This window comes from Carex rostrata, chromosome 28 (genome assembly GCF_964058835.1).
Source record: "Carex rostrata chromosome 28, lpCarRost1.2, whole genome shotgun sequence".
In the NCBI taxonomy this organism is placed as follows: domain Eukaryota; kingdom Viridiplantae; phylum Streptophyta; class Magnoliopsida; order Poales; family Cyperaceae; genus Carex; species Carex rostrata.
Genome location: NC_135945.1, coordinates 3,221,163 through 3,243,992, shown reverse-complemented (window position 1 = coordinate 3,243,992; position 22,830 = coordinate 3,221,163). Strand labels below are relative to the sequence as shown.

The window sequence follows — 22,830 nt, the reverse complement described above, 5'->3', positions numbered from 1 at the left end:
TTAGGGGTCTTCATCAGTTCGGTTTTATAATTCGGTTTTTAAAATAGAATCAAACCGAACCGAACCAATATTTTATTTCAGTTTGTTCGTTTTGTTTGGTTCAAACTAAAATATATATATATTTTTTATTTAAAACAATTGATTTATAATAAACCAAAGTATATTAAGAAATAAACTGCAGTATTAAGAAATAAACTAAGATATTTAGAAATAAACCGAAGTATTTAAAGCAATTGATTAAGAAATAAATCGAGGCGATTCGGATCAAATTCATATTATATAAAAGTTCGATCGGTTCAGTTATTTCGGTTTTGAAAATTTTCAAACTGAACCGAAGTTTTAAAATCAAACCAAACCAAACCATTAAACTGCAAAAACCAAACCGTTTGAACCAAACTAATTCGGTTCGGTTCAAACCGAATAAACCGGAGCCAATGGAGACCCCTATATGATTTGACTCGATAATTGGTCCCTATCAGCAGTTCAACTTCTTGGGATCGGTGTGGGTTTAATTACGTCTACCAACCAACCCACCACATGTTGTTCTCAACATTTAAAAAAAAAGTATGTACTGAAAAAAACTTAGAAAACAAATAAACATTTAAAATATGTAATTAAAAATATTTAAAAAAAATAAATTATTAAAAACATTTACAAAAAAATAAATATTTATAAACAAACAAATATTTAAAAATATATAATTAAAAAATTAGAAAACAAATAAATATGTAAAATATGTATTAAAAAATATTACTAAAATGGATACAAATAAAATAAAAAATGTTTATAAATAAAAATAATAAAAAAACACAAATTAAAAATATTTACGAAAATATAAACACTTACAAACATTAAACAAACAAATATTTAAAATATGAATTACAAAAAAAAATAATGATGGACCGGATCCGGACTATTTAGTCCCACTTTAGAAAATAAAATGATTTCCTCTTTTCTTATATATACATGAGCTAGTTGATTGAGCGTTACAGAAACAGAAGGGGAAAGAGAGAGTCACGTGGTGTTGGGAGGCAGAAAAGAAAAAAGAAAGTGGGTCTCAGCATGGAAAAGTAAAGGAGAAGAGATGATTGGAAAAAAAAAATGAAGTAGGAGGTGTTGTTTTTGAATCCAAAATTTCACACTGATATAGGAAACCGATGTAGGAAATGAAATGAGAATTACAGGAAAAATCCTGTACAGCCAAACAGCTGTAGAAATTTAATTGAGAATTTGATACTATTCCAACCAATTTCACACTGATATAGGAACTGATGTAGGAAATAAAATGAGAATTATGGGAAAAATGCTGTACATCCAAACAGCTGTAGGAATTTAATTGGGAATTTGATACTCTTCCAACCAATTCCATAAATACCCCTTCATTTTTCTTTAGCAAATGTAGGTTTTTGCCTTTTTGAGCTGGAAAATTGTCTATATTAGGGCTATGATCATTAATTTTTTGTTTTGTTTTGGAGTAATGCTTAGTATTTTTATATCATTGTAATAAATAACGGTATGTGTTTATTGAACTGATGGTATATATATCATTAAGTAATTAATTGGTTTGTAGATAATTTTATGTTTTTATTAAAATTATGTGTAAATAATTCATAGTTTTTAAAAATTAATTAATTTAACTTATCAAACTTATTAAATAAATTTATTTAACTCAATTTATTTTTAATTAATAAAATTTTATAAAATTATTATTTAAGATAATTTAAAAAAAAAATCCAAATACGACAAATCAAAGCATACGACGGATTAGTTGTATTCGGTAGTCGGTACACCTATTGCTCCAATTGTTACTTAAAAAAACACACCATGTGCCGAGCAGAATATTTGGTACATGAGTATATGGTTCTTATTTTTTGTTCAATATAATTTTATTAAACATCATGATTTGTGTAATTAATTATTTCGATCTTCAGTTGAAAAGTTTGACTCGTCAATGCAAAAATAAATAAATACCTTCATGTGAGCTGTGAGCTGTGAACACTATCTCTTCAATATTCTTTCTTCACCAATAATTCAAACAAGCACCTTTTGAAGAATACATGGAGGCAAGCAAAGCGGATGTAAGCATTGTGGTGGTGCCTTTCCCTTTGCAAGGTCACCTCAACCAACTTCTCCACCTTTCCATCGTCCTCTCCGGTCACGGCTTGACTGTGTACTATGCGGCCCCTGCAATCCACATCCATCAAGCGACGTCTCGTCTTGAAGGTTGGCATGCTTCCGCCATCGACTCGCTCCATTTCCACAAACTACCCATCCCTTCATTTGCCTCCCCTGCACCAAACCTCAACTCGAACTCATCCCCCTTCTTCCCGTCTCATCTCGAGCCCTTGTTTGAAGCATTTGAGCATGTACGACCTCATCTGGCTGATCTTTTACGTTCCTTGTCTATCTCTTCGCATCGCGTCGTGGTCATATCCGACCATTTGGTTTCCTTTGTAGCATCAGAAATTGCTGCACTATGTAATTGCGAATCGTACACTTTTTGGTGTGTACCGTCTTCATCTGCTTTACCGTGGGAAGATCAAGATAGTCCAGCTGGGGCCCTACTAAAATCATTAGGCCTCAATGCACCATCTACGGATGATTGCTTTTCAGAAGAATTTCTTGCGTTGATTACCCGATGCGAGAGACAAGAGTACTCCGGTGTGCTCATAAACACTTGTCGTTTGTTAGAAGGTGAGTTCCTTGACTTCCTTATGAAACAACAAAACAATTATTTCGGAAAGAAAGTGTTTGCCATCGGTCCATTGAATCCAACAGTTATAACAGAAACAACAAGGCCAAGGCATCACTGTTTGGATTGGCTTGACAAACAACCTCCCAGTTCAGTTATTTATGTATCGTTCGGAAGTAATTCATCTATCTCCGACAACCAGATCGAACAATTAGCAATTGGATTGTTGAACAGTGAGCAGCGGTTTGTTTGGGTGTTGCGGGAAGCAGATCGTGGTTATGCCTTCACAGAATTAAATGAAAACGGTCGGCAAAACAAATTGCCTTCAGGTTTCATGGAAAGGATTCACGGTAAGGGAATAATAATCGGAGATTGGGCGCCGCAATTAGAGATATTGTCGCACAAAGCAATTGCATGTTTCATGAGTCATTGTGGATGGAATTCATGTATAGAATCTATTAGCATGGGAGTGCCATTGTTAGCATGGCCTATGCACTCAGACCAGCCATGGAATTCAGTGTTACTGTCAAATTATCTGAAGGTTGGGGTGATTGTTAGAGATTGGGACCGTAGAAAAGATGTTTTGCTTGCGGAGGAGCTAGAGAAGGTTATAAAAGATGTGATGGTTTGTGATAAAGGAGAGAAGATCAAACAGCGGGCCAAAGAATTAGGAGAGGCTGTCAGAGGGGCAGTGGCTCATGATGGCTCTTCCAATGCCGAGTTCATTTCATTTATTAATCATATTACAAGATCCTAGCTAGGGCCATTTATATACTTTTCAAATGTTAGAAATGAGAAAGGCATGTTTAAGAGATATATATCCACCATAAATTTTGTGCTCTAATATGCTCTACATCTTTTATCTCTGTTTTCAAAGTCCGAACAATCGACCCGAACCGCTCAATATAATCTTCATAATAAAATATGCTTGGAGACCAAATTTTATATTTTTTAGAATTTTTTTACTATTTTTTTATATAAATACAAAACCACTGTTTTAAGGAGATTCTTGACCATCCGATAAAGTGATATAGTACCTATGTAAAAAGATAGTAAAAAAATTATAAAAAATATAAAATTTGTTCTCCAAGAATATTTTATTATGAAGATTATGTTGAACTGTTCGGATTGACTTTTCGGACTTTGAAAATGGAGATAAAAAATATGAAGTATATATATTAGAGCACAAAGTTATGGTGCATTTGAACCCTCCTCTCTCTTTCTCTATATATATATAAAGATGTTATATTAGATTTACTTTCTTTGTGAAATGAAACAGTTTCTTTGTTTGATTGAGGTATATTCAATAAAAATTGGATGGCTGATCTTGTATATAAAAATATTTTTTACATTTTCAAAGATTCAGGGTAAAAGTTTGTATTTCAGTCACAGACCTGACTTTAACTAAATTGGTCATATTTATAATTTTTTATTTTAAATCTTATTAAATTTTACATTTCTTTTACTATCTCTGTTTTATTATTATTATTTTTTTTCACATTCAGAGGTAAAATTTAGTGATAAAGGGAATTTTCTTCTTGTAAGAGTTTGCAGATTAAAAAAAATTGAATGAATCCTTAGCAGATATTATCTCAGTTAGATGGTTTGATTCCGAACTTCATTTAAAATGGACGGTTAACATTGGCTTTGTAACATCCCAATTTCTGAAAATATGAAAATTTTATTTGACTTGAAATAAAGTGTGTTAATTTTTTTTTTTTTACCAATATGAATTTTGAAGTACAATTACAAACTTCTTGTATTTTGAAAAGTATAATTAATATATTTATACATACATATAAATAATTAAGTAATATTCTATTAATTAAGAAAGTTATTTAATTATAAGATCACATAAGTAATTATACATGTTTTCTTTCCATTTTTAGTTTATTTTAAATTTTATTAAAAATAATATCTAGATGCCATGTTTTATATCTAAAGTGAAGGAATTTAGTACAAACAAGTTAATTATTAATTAGGTAAGAAGAAAAATAGGTGACTATCTTTTATATAAAATAATTTGCATGAAAGGTACACGTGTCCAACCATTTATCCTCCCACCTAACTCCACTAAATGATACTCATTGGCACTTAATTATTTCTCTAAGCTTTGGTTAAAAAAATATATTATATTCCTTCCTGTTCGGTAGGGGTGCAAATGGGTTGGATATTACCCGACCGTATCCGACTCTGTATCCGAAAATTTAATACTGATATCCGATATTCGAATATCCGTGCGGATACGAATACGGATATGGTTTTGAATTTTAATTATCCGTATCCAAATAGTAGATATATATTATATAATTTAATATGTATTTTGAAAAAAATTATGTCATTTACTATTATAAAAGTGGATATCTGTATCCGTATCCGAAAAATAAAAACGGATACATATCAGATATTATCTTTACCACTATCCGATCCGTATCCGATCCGTTTGCATCCCTACTGTTCGGTGCATTCTTTATTTTTCAAGAGGAGACAAAAGCGGAACCACCTTTTGTCTTTGGAGAGATCGAAAAACAAAAATAGAAAGGGAGACCGGTAAATAATAGGGGAGAAATTAAGGGAAGAAGAAAGGAAAACTGAAAAGAAGGAAATAGAGAGGAGAAAGAAGACACGTCGGTAGTCCAAGGTGGCCGAGACATGAGCAAGGCAGAGAAGGAAACTTGCTTGACTGATTTTGTTCCTGGGACTGTCCTTGAGTGAATCGATCAGCTTGATTTTGAACAGTGGACTGGCTTCGAGTTCTATCGTTCCCAATGTTAAAAGGTACGGGTTTCAAGTTATTCTTAGATTCTTCCAACATATATATTATTGTTTGTTGTATGCTTGCTGATTTTGTTGTCTGCTTGTCAATTTACTTGTTGGTTTGCTCAATTACTAGTTAACGTGCATGTAGTTAAATTCTTGATGTGGTTTTGAGATACATGGCATCAATTGCATATATTCTAAAACTTCGTGTTCAAATTAGACAGAGAATGAAATATAATTTTGGTAATTGATATTGTATTTCTCATTTCCTCTCGGGATGAATTACATGCCTCATATATAGGCAGAATTATTACATGGAAAGATTGAGCTGTCAAATAAAATTGTAAATGGTAAAAACGTTGTTAAGGAAACAAAGGAAATACTGGGAATGAAATCTGATGATTTCGTGACAGTGGGTAGAATTAATATAACAAATATTGTTCTCAAGTGCAAGCTCAAATGGATGTCTCCATTCTTTATCTTATTACACCCCCCTCAAGCGGAAAGTGGCTTCAGTCACAGCAAGCTTGGATCGCAGGAATTCAAATCTTGGTGTAGGGAGTGGTTTGGTCATGATGTCAGCTAGTTGATCCTTGGAGCATAAGAACCGAACAAAGAGTTCATTAGAAACCACTCGTTCGCACACGAAATGATAATCTATTTCCACGTGTTTAGTTCTTGCATGAAACATCGGATTGGCGGCAAGAAAAGTAGCTCCAAGATTGTCACACCATAAGGTTGGAGGTGAGGTGAGAGGAACATGTAACTCACGAAGCAAGTATTGGATCCAAAGAATTTCGGCACAAGTGATGGCTAAGCTTCGGTATTCAGCCTCGGTACTAGAACGGGAAACCGTGGGTTGTTTCTTAGCACTCCAAGAAATAAGATTTTGTCCAAGATAAATGCAAAAGCCCGAAGTAGACCGTCGATCATCAATGGAACCGGCCCAATCGGCATCACTATATGCATGAAGGGACATGGGAGATGCCGAATAAATAGTGAGACCATGGTGAAGAGAACCACGGATATAGCGCAAGATACGCTTAACCGCGGACCAATGATTGGTAGTTGTGAATTGTGAGACTTTATTAACTACAAAAGATAAATCCGGTCGAGTAATTGTGGCGTATTGTAGAGCACCAACAATGCTTCGATATAGGTGTGGATTGTCGAAAAGTTCACTATCATTTGTAGAGAGGGAAGAGGATGGGGTCATGGGTGTAGGGCTTGGCTTTGCTTCATGCATGTTTGATCTTGTTAATAGTTCATGAAGGTATTTGGATTGTGATAAGTGGAGGCCGAGAGGGGTGGTTTTGGTCTCAATCCCTAGAAAATAACTTAGAGATCCAAGGTCTTTAATTGAGAATTTGTCATGGAGGTAGGCAATAGATTAAGAGATATGAGAGGCATTGCTACCGGTTATTAAAAATATCATCAACATAAACTAGAATCAATGTAGTATGGTTGGTAGAGTGAGAAATAAAAAGAGAGGGGTCATAGCATGAAGCAACAAAACCAAGTTCAATAAGGACCGAGCTAAGTTTGGTGAACCAAGCCCGAGAAGATTGTTTTAGGCCATAGAGGGCTTTGGAGAGAAGGCACACATGGTTTGGTCGGTCCGGATCAACAAAGCCGGGAGGTTGACACATAAGCATTTTTTCGGTTAGGTCTCCATTGAGAAAGGCATTAGGAACATCAAGTTGTCGGATAGACCAACTAGAGGAAACCGCAATAGAAAGTATGAGTCTAATTGTGGTTGGTCGAACCATAGGACTAAATGTGTCAAAATAGTCGATACCTTCAATTTTATTGTAGCCTTTAGCCACTAAACGTGCCTTGTAGCGCTCGATTGAACCGTTGGCTCGACGCTTGATCTTAAAAACCCATTTACATCTGACAATTTGTTGATTTGGTTGAGGAGGTACCAAAGTCCAGGTGTTATTTTGAATTAATGCATTCATTTCAGCTGCCATCGCATGTCTCCACTCAGGTTTTGTGTTTGCTTGAAGAAAGGTGTGTGGTTCGGTCTCAAGGGTTGTGTTGAAAGCAATATGGTCGGGAAAGTCTTGGATGCGGCGAGTATTGTCACGGTTGCGTGTAATCATTTGATGAGTGGAGGAGGGAGGAAGAGTAGGCTGAGAAGAGGTATTTGCAGTGTTGGTTCGGTTAGTAACAGGTAACAGGGAGATGTTATTTGAAAAGTTCGGCTGCTGGGGCGAATTTGATGTATTTTGAGGCTGGGGCGAAATTGAGTTATTTGTAGGCTGAGGCGAAATTGGTTGGATGGTTCGGTTAGTATCAGGTGGGATGGAGTTATTTAGTATATTGGGTTGTGTTGGTGCTGGGCCGAGTAGTGAGGGGGAATTATTTGTTATATTGTGGGCCGAATTAGGAGGAGGTAAAATAGGTGGCTGTTGGGCCGTTAATTCAACTTGTTGCTAGGCCGAAGGGGGTTGCATTGAAGAGGAATTAATAGGTAATGGCTGGACCGAAATTGGTAAAAATGAGAGGGGATTTTGATGCGTAGGAAGGGCAACAGTAGAGGCATTGGTTGAGGCAGAGGAGGGGTTTTTGCAGGGGAAATAGTCTTCATCAAATATTACATGCCGAGAAATGTAAAGTTTGTTGGTTGGAAGATGAAGGTAGCGGTAGCCCTTTTGGTTGGTAGCATAACCAAGAAAGAGACAAGGAAGTGCTCGGTTTTCTAATTTATTTGAGTTAAAAGGTCGTGTGTGTGGAAAGCAAAGGCAACCAAGAACCCGGAGAAGTGAGTAATCGGGTTGTTTATGGAAGAGTTTTGTGTATGGAATTTTTGCCGAGTTAGAGGGAGAAGGGAGTCGGTTAATTAGGTAAACCACACTTGAGAAAATCTTATCCCAATAGATAGTTGGAAGGGAAGCATGGGACATGATGGCTAAGGCAAGTTCGACTATATGTCTATGTTTTTGTTCGGTAAGGCCATTTTGCTCGGGTGTATAAGGACATGTGGTTTGATGTATAATATGAGGGAATTGTTTAGCACGAGATCATCATCAGAGAGTGGGTTACCGATGAAAGCAAGCTCGTCGGCAAGGTGGCGGATGCATTGGAGGTAATCACTGCAAGAAGATGAACCCTTGATGGTAGATTGGATTTGACGCTTCAGATCGGTGAGCCGAGCACGTGATGTAGCAGAGAAGCTTTGTTTGAGGGAGTTCCACAGATCATAGGAAGTTTTGCAAGAGGAAACTTGGGCTTGAACCATTTCAATCAAAGAAGAACGGATCCAACCTAATAATAGCTGGTCCTGTTGATCCCAGGCAGAAAAAGATGGATTGTCGACGAGCTGACCATTGGCTGAAGTAACTTGACGGGCTGGTGGTGCTTCTTCTAAAAAACGAGTCAAGTTGAAGCCGTGCACAATAGGTGTGATTTGAGATTTCCATGTGAGGAAGTTGGAATGATTAAGTTTGGTTGTAATAGGATAATTAAGGGGAATAATTTGTTCTGCAACGGGAGGAGGTAGTGGTGGAGTTGGTGTAGCGGCGGCGGCCATTAAAATAGCTCTGATACCATAAAACTTGTGTTAAAATTAGACAGAGAATGAAATATAATTTTGGTAATTGATATTGTATTTCTCATTTCCTCTCGGGATGAATTACATGCCTCATATATAGGCAGAATTATTACATGGAAAGATTGAGCTGTCAAATAAAATTGTAAATGGTAAAAACGTTGTTAAGGAAACAAAGGAAATACTGGGAATGAAATCTGATGATTTCGTGACAGTGGGTAGAATTAATATAACAAATATTGTTCTCAAGTGCAAGCTCAAATGGATGTCTCCATTCTTTATCTTATTATATTCACTTGTCGCAATTTCTAAAGCTAGAGCATACCATGAAGATATAACCTTGCATGTGAAACATGATTTTATATTCTGAAAATAAGTATGACTTGATGTTAAGCATATGCCTTGAAACATTAGTTATAGTTGGATTATAAGTTATATTCCTCTAGTGAATTAAAAGGGTGCATGAACATAATTACTTATATACTAAGAGATAGCATGATTGGATGTGTTTAGTGATAACATGAGATTATATTATGTGCTAGAAATGATGAATTTTAAAGTGTCAATCCTAAACCAGACCTCGGTATGGCTCATTAAAGTTTGATTAAACATGGGAAATTACAATATAAGTGAATTGTGTGTATTACTGAAAATATAATGTTGTTAAAAATGAATTGTGATGAAATTTGAAAAAGATAGAAGTAACACCCCATAGTAGCCCATCACAACTATAAGTACAGTAGGGAAGGTTTACACATGTAGCACACTCTATTAATTTGTAGCACATGATGTAATGTGCGGGTGTCATGTTTACTCAATTGTTCTTTCAATTCGTTTGTGCTTTCCGTTGATTTTGTGTGCTTGCTTTTTTGGAGCTTTTATAATTGTGTAATTGAATCCTTTCTTCAGTTCTGATATTGCATGATATGTGGCGTGTTATATTGGATGAGAGATACTCATATATTTGAGTTGCATGGCATGCATAGACAACTTATAACATGAGCTTAGACAAAGTCTTCATATTGCATAAATTGCATGTATGGTACTTATCATGACTTGAATCATGAAATTGTTGTATATGAGCTATGTAATATTGTAAGCTTTGCATGTACATAACTTGGAATTGGAAAAATGATGGTCATGTATGCACCCATATATTCGGGGTAAGCGCAGAACTTCATTCGTATGGGATGAAGTTCTATAGGCGCCATATATTCGGGGTATGCGCGGAACTTCATTTGTGTGGGATGAAGTTCCATAGGCGCCATATATTTGGGGTAAGCGCATAATTTCAGTCGTGTGAGCTGAAATTATGTAAGCGCCATATATTCGGGGTATGTGCAGAACTTCGTTGCACACCACTGAAGTTCTGTAGGCGCCATATATTCGGGGTAAGCGTAGAACTTCAGTGGTGTGCACTGAAGTTCTGTAGGCGCCATATTCGGAGTAGCGCATGACCAGATTTGTTTTTGGTGCATAATATTATAGAGCATGACTTGGACTTAATGAAGATTTGAGAATATGAATAGTTGTGCATTTACTAATTTATATGAACAATGTATTTGGAGAAATTTATCTTTTCATAAGCATGATTTTGTTCATGATGTTTTATTTTCAAAATTCAAATGAGTTCTTATAAATTTCTGCACATGGACATTGAAATAATTTTAGATGATATGTGAATTTATATTAAAGCTATACGGTTTGGAAATATTGGTGAGATGTTTATGTGCTATGTTAGTTAATTTTGCTTGACCATTTTTGCATTTGACGTAAAAATTAGAAGGGGCATTGCATAACAGTAACTAATGTTTATGATAAGGTATTAAGACAAATACTTATTTCTTAGGAAGTGGTTTAATTACATGCTACTTTGATTGGTTTCATTTCTTTTTGAGATGTTTCTTGAATTTGAATTAATAATGTTATTTTCTTATATTTGAACTCAGTGTGTTGTTTGGTTTATGTTGGTCGCGTCTTAGAATAACTCGACTGGAATTGAATACCGCACTGGGAGATTTCAATATCTCACTTTTCCACTTTGTGGGTTCCAGGTACAAAGTCCAAGAGATGAAAGTGAGATGTCAGAACGAATGATTGCAGGGGTTGCCACAAACACAAGTAATTTTTCTTATAATTCTGATCAAATGAATCTGTTATGGTTCTTCAATTGTACTTATTTAAACTATAGCAGATTCATTTTGTCTTGCATTGATACATGTAAAACAAATTACACTTCAGAAATTTACTTCATGTATTGTGGGTTCAATTATGTGTCATTGGTAATGTATTTATGTATATGTTGTAATTCAGAATATGATCGCCTTGCGCTGAAAAGCATGGCGAGTTGTCTGTCATGTTGTAGGGATGTGACAGGCTTTGATCTCATATTAATGAACGTAATGTTTTTTTTTTCCTGTAATGTAATATTTTTTATCTGTTGGAATGAAGATTTTTAGAAAAAAAAAATACATATGTATGTTTGACAAGAAACAAAAAAAAATGTGAAAATTCTCCCTAATATTATAATCAAGTCATCATTATATGAAGAAAGAACAACACCTCAGAAATAATTAAAATGAAGCATGTAATAAAATTTAACGAAAAATTATTCAAAATAAGTACGTGTGCAATCAACAGAGTCAATAAAAATGGAAAAAAAAATGAATTTAAACAGAATTAATTTCAGTATTTTTTTTAAAAAAGAGATAAAAATCCGTTTCATTAAAATGATACCATAATTACACAGCAGTTAATCAAAATAGGATTACTGTAAAGTGTAAACCTATACTGCACAGTATATTGGTGCTCAAATATCCATGAAAACAGCAAAGTAAATTTCAGTAATTTTAAATCATACTTAAAAGACAAACGATATTTAAAATTCATTATTGTTTTAAAAAATTATGCATTAACTATCAGTTTTTTTTTCTGGGAAACTTGGTTATTTGCCTCTCCAAAACCTTAAAATTTGAAAAATGTCACCCTGAAATTAGAAATCATCCTAATACTACTCTAAACTTAGTTAATTTTTAATTTTGCCACAAATAATAATTAATGACTAAAATACTCTCCACATAGTAAGCGTAGTACTCCACTATGTAGTACATTCTTTTATCAAATACAATTCCTTTATAAAAATTATAAGACATGCCACTTGGTTTATAAAATCTCATTACTCGTTTTCCTAGATTTTAAATAAAAAAAATTAGGATACATCTGGCAATCCAATAGACCTGTTGTCAACTATTAATATAGACCAGAGCACTTTATGTCTACCAAATAGTCTAGAAAAAGGATTTTCAACCTAGTCGCTTACAAATATTATGCTAAAGAGGGTAGTTGTTAAGATAATACGATATATTGAGGCCTGATCAATATAAAAGCAAACAAAACAATATCGAAAGACTAAAGAAGAATATGTAAAGGGACAAGGGAAGTTACGAGAAGAGTGATGGTAGAAAGGAGATTGAAGGGGATCAAAGCTTCTTCTGATAGGAAGGAGCAGATCCGGCAGCACGGGAACTCCAGAGTACAAGAGGGATGGTGGAATGGAGAAGGGGAGGGATCGGCCATGGAAATGGATGGGATGAGAGGTGAGAGGAGATGACAATGGAATTTGAGCTGATAGGGGAGAAAGTCGGTGGTAAATTAAAGCTCGGTTTTATTTTTCCATTTTTTTCCTTCAAAGGTTTGTGATGGGAGGGTATTTTAGTGATTAATTATTATTTGTGGCAAAATTAAAAATTAACTAAGTTTAGAGTGGTATTAGGATAATTTCTAATTTTGGAGTGGTATTTTTCAAATTTTAAAGTTTTGAAGTGGCAAATAACCAATTTTCCATTTTGGAGTGGCATTACTCAATATAATCCATTTTAAAGTTTTGGTCTGACAACGTTTTGTACGGTCGTCATGAAATCAACTTATTACAGCAATAATTAACTAATCACCTCGAGTAAAATTATCTCACTTCTGGGTTGGTCAAGGTGACATAATTTATAGAGCATGCAGAGCCGTTAAAATTAGATGGGTCCACTGCTTCCTCTTTAACTCTCATATTGAAGTATGCTGGCTGCTTAGGCTCTGGCAAAATTATACTTTCTGTGGTAAGAAACACGATCACATCAGACATGATGGGTCGATCGGTTGGATTCTCTTGTACGCACAGTAATCCCACATGAATGCATCTCTCTGGCTGTCTTTGAGGCACTTCCGTTAAAGTTGGACATATTAGCTCTGGAATATTTCCTCCTTTCCATTTGTACCAAGCCTGACAAACATAAAAAAATATCAATACCGCTCTTTGCTACCGTAATACCAACATTAAATCCAGTTCAGAAACGAAATTGTCTTTTAAGTTTGTAATATATGAATATTGTATAATTAAGAGTTTAATTAAGTTGAGTATATGTTTCATTACATATCCAAGAAGGTTGAGAAATTCTCCATCTTGGTGGAAACCCGTATTTCTTTTGCTGCTTACAATCTCCAGAAGCAATACACCAAAGCTGAATACATCTGATTTGATTGAGAAAAGACCCTCAGATGCATACTCTGGAGCCATGTAACCGCTGATAAAAAAGAAAAGAAAAGAGAAAACGTCTTATATGATACAAATGATCAGAGTATTACATTTCATGAAATAACTTTATATTATATATAGACTGATTTACGTTATGTTAGTGTTTTTTTTGTTGAATTATGCTCTTTTCTTAAGCACCAATCAATATTGGACATAATTTATTTGACACGTAGCATCAAACTTACTATGTTCCTACCACTCTATTGGTATTTGCTTGGAGCTCCTTGGGACCGAATATTCTGGCTAATCCAAAATCAGAGATCTTTGGGTTCATTTCAGAGTCTAAGAGAATGTTGCTCGCTTTCAAATCTCTATGAACAATTCTTAGCCTGGAGTATTGGTGGAGATAAAGGAGTCCTTGAGCAATGCCTTTAATTATCTCAAAACGCCTTTCCCAATTTAGGAGTGATCCTCTTCTTTTATCTGTGATACAACACATAATGATATAGGAAAAGGAGCAGTCTTATCTTTGTTATTATATTCCAACAACTCAGAATTTCCTTGGTCTTGAATTGTTAGTTTTTAAATGGAACTTATGGGTGAATGGGTTCTTAGAATGGAACAGAGAGAATCCTTTTGATCTGAGAGTCCTCCAAATTCAGAACACTATATGATTAAAAACTAGTTGGGTAACTAATAATCCCTGTTATTTATTACAAATGACTCAGTAAGTACTTGAAGAAATGATTTTTGTAAATGGTACTCCAAGTTCATGAATCAGATGGCCAAACGGATAAAAAAATTACAAAAACCCTTGCAAAATAGGTTTCTAGTGACATACCTAAAATGAAATAGTCTAAGCTCTTGTTTGGCATAAACTCATAAATCAATATTTTCTCCTCTCCTTGGATGCACCAACCGACCAGCCGGACTAAGTTTCTGCGTTGCAACTTTGCGATAAGTTGGATTTCATTTTTAAATTCAACTAGACCTTGACCTGAATATGAAGAAAGCCTCTTGACAGCTATCTCAAGTCCATCTTGTAGCACCCCCTGGAAGAAGAACTTCGAATCACATAAAACCCACCATTTCTTGTAAATTCATCATTAAAAAAATATTTACTTTTCTAATTTTCAGTTCTTTTAATGATTTCCTTTACTTAAATGGCCACATTAAACTCTATGGTTTTTCTTGCTCTAAAAAACATAATAATGAATTTAAATAAGAAAGAGAAAAGGAAAGCAGTATCGAGATGGAAGAAAATAGGAAGCACCTTATAGACAGGTCTGAATCCACCTTCACCAAGTTTATTGTCCAATGAGAATTGACCTGTCGCATTTTCTATCTGATTGAAATCAAAGAGTGGAAAATCTGAACTTCTTTCTCTGATCCACTGATCCATTAATATTTTATTGTTAGTTGCGAGCATTTTTTCTTCTTGAGAAATGTTGGGTTCTAAATTATCAAAGAACATATTACATGTTAGCTAAGTTTTCATGCAATGAGCATGTTGACAAGTACTGTTCAATTGAATAAAGAGTTTAACCTTTATATCTCAGTTTTCTGATCAACAAAAAGCTGAGGAAGCAGCCAATAATAAGCAATGACACAGATACACTGATGATGATAATGAGGTGCCTAGGCCTGCTCTTTCTTCTTGAAGAAAATTTTGAGTAGGGAACTGATGGAATAACACATCGAAAGAATGGAAAAGTAAAGGAAAAAAACATCAAGTTGGATTCAGGTTAGTTCAGTTTCAGCTATAGTCAGACCGGCTTCAGATTTGGGTTATTATCGCTGTGTAGTTTCAGGTACAGCTGAGTAGAGTTTGGATTATATTGAGTCAAGAGTACTTTAAGATCCTATAATTCCAGAGTACCAGGGGCAGTGAGATTAAGGTTAGCATGTACCATTGTACTATTAAGAGAGAATTTTGGGTCAGGTGGTTCGGCATTACGGACTTAGGGTACCTCCTCTAACTTCAACTAAGTAATTTATTGTATTTAAGCATGTTTTTTCTGTTTGCTCTTCGAATGATTTGGTTAAATAGTATTAAGGTAGATACTGGTAGTGTTGCAGTAAAAGAAAATGTCAGGACCAGATCAGAGAGTAGGGGTGTCAACGGGTACGGTAAGGGTCGGATGAAAGCATTGTCATACCCGTACCCGTCACAAATTATCCTTACCCGTACCCTATCCTTACCCGCTACAAATTGTCTTACCCGTACCCTACCCTTACCCGTTGTAGTTGTCGCATAACAAAATGATAGCGGATTGTTAAAATTATTAAAATTGCATAACAAGAACACAAACACAAGCACTTCCATAAATCTCTCTTCCCTCCCTTGGTTTTTATTTCATCCAATATTTTTTTTTGTATATCATTACATGAGAAGGCATGAGCCTTATATAGATAATGGGATTGGTAATCAACCATAATATGCATTTTATTTCCTTCCCTTTCTAGCCTATTCATTTCTATATTATACATCAAATATAAATAATATAAGGAAACAAATATAAAGAATATAAGGAAACAAATATTGCCCGCCTTTTGCCATAATTGCACACCACCAAATATATTTCCTTCTATCATAATTGTCATATTTGCGCCTGCTATAATTACCACAAATATAAGAAAAAAAAAAAAATCCTGCGCCATATTTGTGCACCACCAAGATATGATCTCCTTCCATATTTCGGCTTTTCTTTTTTTGTAGATTCTAAATATTACAATGTGTCATAGTGCTAGTTTTGACACGGGTAAATAATATATATAGTTAATATTTGTATAATAATTATTTTTATTATTTATTAAATAAAACACTAAGACACATTTATTCGTCACATATATAATAAAATTACTAATATGAAAATTAATTCCAACTAATTTTTTTTTATCAAAACACAAATTAAAAAAAAAACAGGCATGCAAATAAAAGCAAGATGGTCAATTGTTTAAGTGCTTTAATGGTGAATTATGTTTAACACAGTTACATAAATAGTTAATTGTTCAAGTTAGAAAATTTAATAAATTTTGTATTCCAAGATCAAGAGTAGTTGTCAGTTGGACTGTTGGAGATGGATAATAATTCAATGGTTATTAAGATATATAATATGTATATTTTTTTTATATAATTATCCGATCGGATAACGGGTATGAATTAAATAGGCTTTACTCATATCCTTACCCGGTTTTGATAATGGAAAAAATATACTTACCCGTACCTGTACCTTATCGAAAAAGAAATCTTACTCATACCCGTCTTATCGAATACGGTATGGGTCGGATGGATAAATGGTTAAAAGGGTGCCATTGACACCCCTATCAGAGAGGCTAAATTAAGTTTGGTCTTTAGAAAAGATCATTTCAGGTTTCTGGTCCTTGAATTTGTTGGGTATATTGGGTCATTTTAAATGCCGATCATTTCTGGTTTAAGTCGAATCTAGTTAGCATGTTTCAGTTTTCGAGATTTATCAGGTGAGATTCAATTCAGATTGTATGGACAGGTAATTTAATTAGGTAGGGTCAATGTTGGTAATGCAAGATTTGGCAAGTGTACACTTTTAAAAATCATGCACCTATTGTACAAAACGTTGACAACTTCATCTGCCTTAGTTGCAATGAACAAAAGCAGGGAGGTTCACTTTTAAATTTAAATATATTTGCATTTTTTTGCTCTCTTTAATTAGAATAAGAATTAAACTATAGAAATATATTCATAGGAAAAATAAATAATATACCAAAAAAATGTGTACAAAAATAATATTTGAATATATAGAATACTTAATGGATCCACAATTTATTGTGAAAGAGAATGAAAAGGAGATGTATTAATAATTTTATTAGAGAAAAAGAAATGAAAAAACTGATGTAGATTGGTTGTAATTGAAAGAAAATATATGCAGATAAAATTGAAGAGAGAATTAGACTAATCAGCAAGATGCAATTAGACTAATTTATTTATTGTCTTTTTAATTGTGACGATAAGTTCCAAAAAATACTTATCAAGTATTGCGTATTGACTATTCCTAGAATACGCGACTTGAGCGATCGAGTCGTCTCATATGTAACAAAGCTCAAAAGTAATATTAACTGTAACAATGTTAATCAGTTAGCATACGAAATAATTTACTGCATGGCTTAATTTCTCGTGCTTGTAATCAATTGTTAATTAACAAACCGATTAAGCCCTTATCAGATCTGTCCGTCCACTATCAATTACAGAAAATGTGACTATACATGATCCGAAAAGCTAATGATACACAGTTCGGTGATCGTGTTCGCAAAGATCATGTATGAAAAGATCGATACGTGCACGACACATGGTTACAGAACCGTGCCTATTTAATTCTAACATAAACGGTTTCTATAACTGAACTGTGTCAAATATGTAAAATAAAAAAAAACGCTGAAACTTATAATTTAGACACGGTTATTTTTATAAGGGATCCGTGTATGATTTTTCGAAATCATACATGACTATTTTCAATTTGTACACAGTTTGTTTTTAAGAACTGTCTATAATTTCTATTTTTTTTTTTATTCAGATAATAATTAGCTAGTATCCATATTTGCCAACCATTAAACATACAATATTACACATCCATAATTAAATAAATATTCAACATTCACAGCATATAAAAAACAATCATATACATTCAACATTCAATAAACAAAATTCAATATTTAAAGTTCAATAAACAAAAAATAGTATTGCAATGTTCATTCAATATACATCTACAACTATTTCAACAAATATTCAACATACTTGTACACATATTTTGATATTTGGTTGGATCGAACTCATTCCAAATAAAACTAAATTGCCTCGTACTGCACCCCAAATGGAATATGCATGGCAATGAGGCATTTTAAGAGATTCATCATGACTGGATGTTCAACAATATTTTACAACTTTGTTTTTCGAAGTAAATGAAACGATTGAGGTTTTTCAAAAAGTCACGCAAAATATGAGATATCTCAGAGGATGCGAATTCGAGGTCCTTTGGGCTTTTTTATAGGCGGATGTTGTATCTTATTTATTAAGGGAAATCTACCAGAGTAATAATGGCCAGACGCCTTAATTGCATTGAAAACATCTGATAGGATCTCTGCACTGGATATTCTTGTGTCCTTTGGACAAGCACCTAAGACATCTCCTGTTCTTTAAATGCTATCTGATACATCTTTTGAACTTCCCTCCTGTTGGTCTGTTCTTTAAATTCTATCTGATTATGCTTCTTCTGGTAACTGACTGTACGCCAGCGCGCCTTCATTTTCATTAATGTCTTTCTTGAAGGATTGGTCAGCCTTGGGGTAGCTGACCGTACACCCTGCATTTACTCTGTTGAGAGAATCTCCATTTGGTTGCTTGATCGTATATCCCTCATTTATTTGCTTGGGAGGAGAAGGGTTTTCTCCAACTTTCTTTTTGCCTTCTGCTATCTCCACGGTTGCTGCGCTTGAACCCATCTCCTACTGATTGTTTTTTTGGTAAATACTTAATGAGTTAGTTTAAAATAAATGCTAATTATTTAAAAACGACTAATAAAATTATTTCGCTTGAGTTGTTCAAATTAATAAATGCTCAAATTTGTCGAAAAATATGTTTTTCGCCTTGTGAGTTAATGAAGGCGGACGAAAAATATATTTTCCTGCAGCAAATTTTGATTAAATTTTATTTTCATTTACCTATTCATCAAGTTGACGGAATATAGTAAAATCGAAGGGTTATGACCACTTCTCGTTGGATCGAAGCTCGGACACAATCAAACTTTAGAACTATTATATATGTTAATTAGGTATAATGTTTTCTCTCGATCATTTAAAAATAAATTTGAAATCATTCCATTACAGATCGACCGTTGATCGCTCATGCAAAAATAAACGGTTCCCAAATATTTACACATGTCGAAGGAGCTAATAATGATGCAATTATATAAAATTATCAATTATAAGTGTGATTTTGTCATAAAAAATGCAAAAAGTTTAAAATTTTTTTTCCAAATTATTTGCATTTTACTTTTATTTTGTATCACTTTGATAATATTTTTCAAAACAAAATAAAATTGTTGTACATGTTTAAATCATTAAAATTTCTTAGATAAAATTCAATCTAAATAAATACATTTTTTGAATTTTCTGCAATATGCAATTTTATAATTCATTGGTTTTATACAATTAAATACATTTTTTCATGTTCTATAATATATATTTTCTACAATTAAATACATTATTATGTTATTTACATGTTTTATCAATTATTAACCTGTTTCGGCTTATCTAGAACAATGTTATTTCGGTTCATTTGTTTCCGGCCACTGTAAGCAGAATCAATTGTAATTAGTTGGACCTTTTAATGTTAATTTATATTCCAACTAATTGCCCTTTTTTCTTCTATTTTTATTTGTAGCAGAATCAATTGTTGAATCTTTTAATTTTATTTTTGTAGTTTCGGTCTTTTAGAACTTTTTTAGGAAACAAAAACAAAATCAATGTATATACACAACAAAAGTAACAAAATTACATTGCATCTCTATTATGCTAAAATCACATTTTTTTTAGTTAATAATTTGAAAAGCAAAAGTAAAGAGAATATGAATAATTTGTTTCATGATCAATTTTAATCACAAAACTAAATCAGTACACATCGGATTATTTTATCCATCATTGCAAAGTACAAAAAAATCAGAGAACGTTAAATCTATTCATTTATGGAAATAACATCATTGTTTTTTACTTCGGGAGATTTTACTATTTGCACGTGTAGAACAATATGCTTAAAAACTAGAATCCAAGTTTTTTATAGTTCTCCAATGCACAAATGATGATTCAAGGACATAATATTAGAGATATATTACTTTAAAAAGAATAATCAACTAATGTATCAAATATCTAGCTTCACTAAACTTTTGTCGTAATCTGCCTATAAAGCTTTGTTCTTCATTCAAAAATGAAGCAAATTTGTGTCCCTCAAAAATATATTAACAATATACAACAAAGAACACTAGCCAACTCAAAATCAAATATCTCACACTCAACTACCATCATTTTACCCATACTTTTTAGCTATAGAAGAGGCATTTTAACCCTACGCGCCATTCCATCTATCTCATCTTTTTTTTAATTTTATCTCTTCTACTACAGACTTCAAAAAAAAAAAAAAAATTAGAATGTGTCAGACTTGTGGTTAACATTATGCAATTGCTTGTTTTTATTTTTTAATTGCTTTGAATTAATTTTGTAAAAAAGCTAATAAGGTCAATCTTTTTTTTTTTTTGGTTTACCCCTGTAACATCTCATTTAAAAAATCTAACAAACAAGACTTACAATATTGATCAGACTTATAAAAGCAAATATCTGAAGTTTTTTACAATAACTTACTTATATGTAATTAACATTTTTTGAAATGGAACGTTATCAACTTAATTTAAGTTTTCTCCAATAACTTATATGTAATTAACTTTTCTCATTCTTCATTTTTTTTTTGGAATAAAGACGTGTAATTTTCTTTGCAAAGATAAGCTGAATATTGTTCGGAATAAGAAAGTAATTAAAAGAAATTAGATAACTTCTCTTTTCAATATTTCTTATTAAATATAACAATTACTTGGAAATACATTATTTTGTCTCTTCAAAAAGTTCTTTTATACTATTAATTAAACCAATGAGTCATGTAATTAATCTGAGCTTCAACCGGACATATCATACAAAAAACATGCAACAACATGTGCATGTTTAGGCTTTATAGTCACACACTAATTGAATAGGAAGACTAGCAAATTTAGCTTTTTCTTTTTCCTTTTATACGGAAAAATAAATTTGTGAGTTTTTGAAGTTTAGAGGGGGAAATACATAATTTCAAACTTTAGAGGGAGAAATACGTAATTTTCAAGTTTTTGAGGGGTATACGTGAAATTCCCCCCTCTTTTATTATGCCATCAAAGATTATTTATATATTTGATGCACCTAACACTATTGACCTGTTATTATCTCAAGAAGGCATAGCAATGTAAGAAATGAGAATAAAAAAAATATTACTAATACGATACAGTTTAACTTATAATGTTATGAATTAAACTCACCAAACAACTTAATCACAAGTGTTGGAAACATTTTGAATGCATTAGCTCTAGTACAGTATCTATAGTTACATAGATTAGTGATTCTGAAAAGATTAAAACGTGTTTTTTGAACTCAAAAAATTTGTATCTAGTATATTTTTGAACTTGAGTAACACATTTTTTTGATAAATTAGTTTTGATATATAATCTTTTTTTATTACATGTATCAAAATTAAGTATGTGTACACTAACATATTATATTTGAATTGTGTTAAAATTTGTGAATTTTATAAGTTCTTGAAATAATAGAATATCAAATTAACATAAGTTTTCTCCAATAACTTATATGTAATCATATATTACTTTTATTTATTTTTAGAATATTTTTCAAAATAAGAGTAAAAGAAATTAGTTAAATTTCAATATTTCTTAATTAATATAACAACTACTTGGATAAAACAACTAATAGGTAAACTAATATAACAACTACTTTCAAAAGCTTTGTTATATATTAAACTAATAGGTCATGTAATTAATATGAAGCTCAACCAAAAATATCATAAAAATAATGTTCTAATGCATCATACAAAAAACATGTAAAAACATACATTTTTGAGCTCCATTTATATTCACACAATAATTTAGTATGACAAGCACACTTATTGTTATTATTTTTTTCCTTAATATAATAGCACACCTAGTTTTGAATTTTTTATTTGTAGCCGTTCAAAGATTCAAACTTCAAAGCATGAAACTAGGGTCTTATTTATTTATTTATATATTATGTGCTCTATTATTAAGAATGAAAAATATGTTTTGGTCAATAAATATTTTGTATTGAAATACCACCTAAAATATATTTTACTACTTTATATGCACTTATATGTGAATGGATAATTTTTCAATCCAATCAAATACAAATATATATACCATTTTATTGTAATAAATTCTTAAAATTTTATACGGTCTACATTAATTATATTGTCCCGAATAATATTAATGCGCACTAAACATCAATTATATATTTTCATAGATCATATGGCCAAATATTAAACTCCAAGAAATATATATTTATTCTACATTAAATTCAAAAATATTTCTATATATTCTTTGAGTTCAATTCAGAAGAAAAAGGACAATTAACTATCGAAGTAGTTTTGAAAGTTATTTAATATTGGACTCATTTTATTAAAAAAATAAAATGAAACGAGCATTTTGACATAAAAGTGACTCAAAT

General features: G+C 32.6%; 2 protein-coding genes across 3 annotated transcripts; one reads left to right on the top strand and one right to left on the bottom strand.

Moving 5' to 3' along the window:
- Positions 1–2,057: 2,057 nt before the first annotated feature.
- Positions 2,058–3,449, top strand: LOC144545510 (cis-zeatin O-glucosyltransferase 2-like). The gene has a single exon (XM_078294077.1). It carries the CDS (start codon positions 2,058–2,060, stop codon positions 3,447–3,449), a length of 1,392 nt encoding a protein of 463 aa, XP_078150203.1.
- A 9,457-nt stretch (positions 3,450–12,906) lies between these two features.
- Positions 12,907–15,272, bottom strand: LOC144545987 (G-type lectin S-receptor-like serine/threonine-protein kinase At4g03230). 2 transcript variants are annotated; one of them, XM_078294536.1, is made up of 6 exons: positions 15,074–15,272; positions 14,801–14,982; positions 14,369–14,591; positions 13,773–14,010; positions 13,426–13,576; positions 12,907–13,275 (listed from the first exon to the last, which is right to left on the bottom strand). In XM_078294536.1, the coding sequence occupies exons 1-6, from the start codon at positions 15,255–15,257 to the stop codon at positions 12,967–12,969; spliced, it is 1,287 nt and encodes a 428-aa protein (XP_078150662.1). In that variant the 5' UTR covers positions 15,258–15,272; the 3' UTR covers positions 12,907–12,966. The 2 variants fall into 2 exon arrangements, with proteins under 2 accessions (XP_078150662.1, XP_078150663.1); XM_078294537.1 differs by having other exon boundaries at positions 14,369–14,579.
- Between the last annotated feature and the right edge of the window lie 7,558 nt (positions 15,273–22,830).